Source organism: Primulina eburnea, chromosome 13 (genome assembly GCF_022965805.1).
Source record: "Primulina eburnea isolate SZY01 chromosome 13, ASM2296580v1, whole genome shotgun sequence".
Lineage (NCBI taxonomy): Eukaryota > Viridiplantae > Streptophyta > Magnoliopsida > Lamiales > Gesneriaceae > Primulina > Primulina eburnea.
This window is the reverse complement of record NC_133113.1, coordinates 27,650,094-27,653,818: the sequence shown is the minus strand read 5'-3', so window position 1 is coordinate 27,653,818 and position 3,725 is coordinate 27,650,094. Positions and strand designations below refer to the sequence as shown.

Genomic DNA, 3,725 nt, shown 5'->3' with positions numbered 1-3,725 from the left:
TGTTGTCAACTTCTTGATTTTCGTTAGGCCTACGAGTATAGCCACTTCTGAATGGCTTCTGAATTCAACGCTGCTTAGCTAGTCAACCCATTCTTGTACATTGGGCTCCAATCTTGCTGTTGGAATTCCAAAAACTAATAAGGTAATATTACAACCAACTAAAAATCATGATTCTAATGTATGTTCTCGAAGAGTAAGCCTCTGCTAGGGTAGTTCTGTTTGGATATAGAAACGGGATTTAATGAAATCATGGGCAGCTTTACAATAGGAGGAATTATTTCCTACCATGGCCCAATGTATTCGCAATCTAGGATTGACGTTTAGGGGTGAGTTAACTGCCAATATTCATGGAATGAAACTGTGTAAAAAAATTGGTATTTCCAATATGTGTGGATTTTTTGGGACTCTTTGGAAGCAATCCGAGCAGTAAATGCAACCATTGAGTTCTTCGCTCCAGAGTTATCTTTGATTATTCAAATTAAGGATATCATTTCAGATCATGGCTTCTTGGGAATTAAACATATGCGTAGACGAGCTAATCGAGTGGCTCATAAACTGGCTACGATTTCTAATCTTGTAATCTGGAAAAATTCGAATTTTCCTTCTTTGTTGCAAGAAGTTATACTGAACGATTCTTGAGAGTAATGTATTGTTTTTTTTTTCCTTTCAAATATATAAATATCCCTTTATTCTTCTTGAAAAATCAAAAGCCTCAGTTTGATTACTGCGTTTTGGCAAGTCATTAACCCTACTATATATATATGGTTATTAAAGTTGATCGTACGATATTGAAATCAAAAGAAAAAATAATAATATCGTCCCGATAGATGTTCGAATCGATGGATTAAGTACGCGTGTGCCCAAATGATCAGAAGTTTGGTTCCCTCTACCAATATGTTCTTGGACGAGTTTGTCACATATGACTATCTTAATATGATATACCTGACTAATATGATTTGCAAGTTATTGCATTAAATTGGGGTTTACCTAGTATGTGTCGAAAGGTAACGTCGTGTGAGTTCTCATGTTATAAAAAAAATTATTTTATAAAATTTAAGGTAGAGCAAGAACTTGTTTTTCCATTCTTCAAATTCAAAAATTCCATTCATATTTTATATCATATATTTTAATTTTTTAATATTATCTAATTCTAAACTTTAAATCACACGTTTTTAGGGGGAAAAACTTATATATATTACATTTTGATCAAGATATATGCTTTTCAAGCAACCAAATAATTATAAAATTTACCATGCCGCATTCTACAATATGCATATGAATGGGAGAATGGAAAAAAAAAAAAAAAAAACAGTGTCGGGTACGTAGGTATTTCAAGTACTTGTATGTTGTTCTTAAAGTTGTTACCGTATAAAACATATATATTTACATTTCAAAGTTCTAAACAGATGGTGAACCTTTTTTCTCCAACGGATCAGCTCCATCAATGTCAATTCTGACACATGAAATGTCACCCGTGGCAAATTGTTTAGGATTCTTGCTATTCTTCATCGCTGATTCACCTGGAATTCCATTTGCGTCCTTGCATTTGAACTTCGCTAAAGAACTCAGCTCGGTAACGGCTTCCGTGATGTTTTCCAAGTAATTTACGGTGTCAATCAGTAGCGATGCAGCTGCAGCTATTGGTATTATTTGCAGAAGATTGGTATCTTCCAACAGTTCAGATTTCAATAAAGATTTCAGGTTCTTGGAGGCGATTTTTAGGTTCGCCATGGCAGGATTAGGGAAGGGAGGTGTGGTCATCGTCTCAATGCTCCATGCTAGTTCTTTGAGTACTTTTCCACATTCTGAACTCATACTTGAAAATGATTCTTGTACCATCTCCACGATCCCTTCGGGCCCCTGCAACAGTGGTAACCAAAAAATATAGATATATATTTATTTTTACAATTGGAAAAGGCTGATAGGGTTGGCAATCCATATATATACCTGAGTTCTTGAGTTTATGTAGCTGCCATTAAGGGCTTCGACTCTGCAGGCACACTGCCTTGTCAAGTTTCCAATCTTTAAGTATTGTTTCCACGGATGTCGGTACATGAATCCGCCATGGCACGGTTCCCATTTAGCAAAATTTGCCTGTCATCAGGAAACATGCAAAATCAAGATTTGATGCAGATGGATTGAAAAATGAAAGCGATAGAAATGTGTGGATTTCATTCCCCTACCAAGTTCTCTAAACTGCTCTTTGAATCAAGAACGCTGTTTAAGCAAACAAGAGTTGACCTTTCATTCTTTGAATCTCCCTCTTCTGATGTTTTGAAACACTCATCAGAAAAACCTGTCAAAATTTTAATATGCCACATTTCTGAATATAGAGTATATATCTATGGTATATTTTATATACACATACAGACCTTCCAAGAAATTTCCGAGCTTGTCGATGTTTTGAGCAACAAGCACGTGGAGATCTTCACCGGCCCAGACGGGGCACATCAAAATGGATACGACAACACATGAAGCTGCACCAATAAGTACAGCAGACAGCCTCTTTTGCACCAGTTCAAGTATCTCGTTCGTGCGCAAACCGGATATAGAAACCATAGAAAATGTCAAGATGAATATCAGCATCCCATAATCGTATCGAGCTTTCACTTTGGGAAAGAATCGTATAAACGTAGACGCCACAGCTGCAACATATGTATACATGCCACAGAACAATATGGATCAGTGAGAAAAGAAGTACTTGAGAACTCTAGGGAGACATTAAATGTACCTTGTAGGAAGACCAATAGCCCGATCAAGATCGGTTGGCCTATTTTTCCACTTACGATTGCCAAGTGGTGCGTTCCAATGCCTAGAACGCCGGCTACCAGCGTTGCAAATCCTCGGTTTAGTCCTTTTCCTAGCGTTGCACCTGCCAAAAAAATGAGAAATTAAAACATATTTTACGTGTCCGTCATTAATTTAACGACTGTTAGATCATAAAATATATGGAAACTATCTTCAAAAAAAGAATACATGGAAACTTACCGACAGAGAACTCAAAAACGACCACCACAGTCGTCACAGCCCATAATGCAGATTCACCAAAGTTGCTGTACAGAGGCTTAAAATAGTAAAACAGTGAGACTAATGTTAGCGTGAGCCCAACTTTTAGTGAATGTATCGATTTTCTAGGATCCTCGTTCGCCATCTTTTTCGTTTGCTTTGCAAGAACATCCATTTTCGCCATTATCGTTGTTCCAATGCCTTTAATCCACGACCATCCACTCAAAAAAACACTCTTTTTTTTGGTATTTTCAGACTCCATTTCCATCGTCAAGATTTAATAAATAGAACAAGGTAACAGCAACTTATTTTACATGAAACGTTGAGTGAGAGTACTACTCTTATCCGTAAGAGTGTGACTTATATATATATATATATATATATATATATATAAGAGAAGCTAAGGGTATTCAGATATGCACAAAAGAATATATTCAACTCTTCTACAAAAAATTTACTTTGTTGCCTTTTAATTAATTTGAACCATGCAAGTACGTACTAGAAAGTTAAAGAAAAGAATGGTTCGCTGTAGTGAGATGAGTGGAAGTGGGCTTTTAACCACGAAAGAATTATCTGTTGACTGTTATCCACAAACAAATGCACCTTCCCACAACAAATTTAACGAAATAATCTTTACTGGTGGTAAAATGAAGGCTGGTTCATTTAAGAAAATAAATTTAAGAATCTAGCTATTAGCCAGCATGAGACGTCAAATTTCA

The 3,725-nt window shown here is 36.2% G+C and overlaps 1 protein-coding gene across 1 annotated transcript; it reads right to left on the bottom strand.

Moving 5' to 3' along the window:
* Nucleotides 1-1,276: 1,276 nt before the first annotated feature.
* LOC140810000 (aluminum-activated malate transporter 2-like) lies at nucleotides 1,277-3,333 on the bottom strand. The gene is made up of 6 exons (XM_073167787.1): nucleotides 2,989-3,333; nucleotides 2,732-2,872; nucleotides 2,373-2,645; nucleotides 2,184-2,296; nucleotides 1,948-2,094; nucleotides 1,277-1,860 (listed from the first exon to the last, which is right to left on the bottom strand). The coding sequence occupies exons 1-6, from the start codon at nucleotides 3,272-3,274 to the stop codon at nucleotides 1,399-1,401; spliced, it is 1,422 nt and encodes a 473-aa protein (XP_073023888.1). The 5' UTR covers nucleotides 3,275-3,333; the 3' UTR covers nucleotides 1,277-1,398.
* Between the last annotated feature and the right edge of the window lie 392 nt (nucleotides 3,334-3,725).

What these genes read in the sequence shown, in the direction of transcription:
- LOC140810000 (XM_073167787.1), bottom strand. Translation starts at nt 3,274, where the DNA reads ATGGAAATGGAGTCTGAAAATACCAAAAAAAAGAGTGTTTTTTTGAGT. An exon ending in GCTATTGGTCTTCCTACAAG is followed by an intron (nt 2,646 to 2,731) that starts GTACATTTAATG and finishes CATATGTTGCAG; the next exon opens with CTGTGGCGTCTACGTTTATA. An exon ending in AGAGCAGTTTAGAGAACTTG is followed by an intron (nt 2,095 to 2,183) that starts GTAGGGGAATGA and finishes TCCTGATGACAG; the next exon opens with GCAAATTTTGCTAAATGGGA.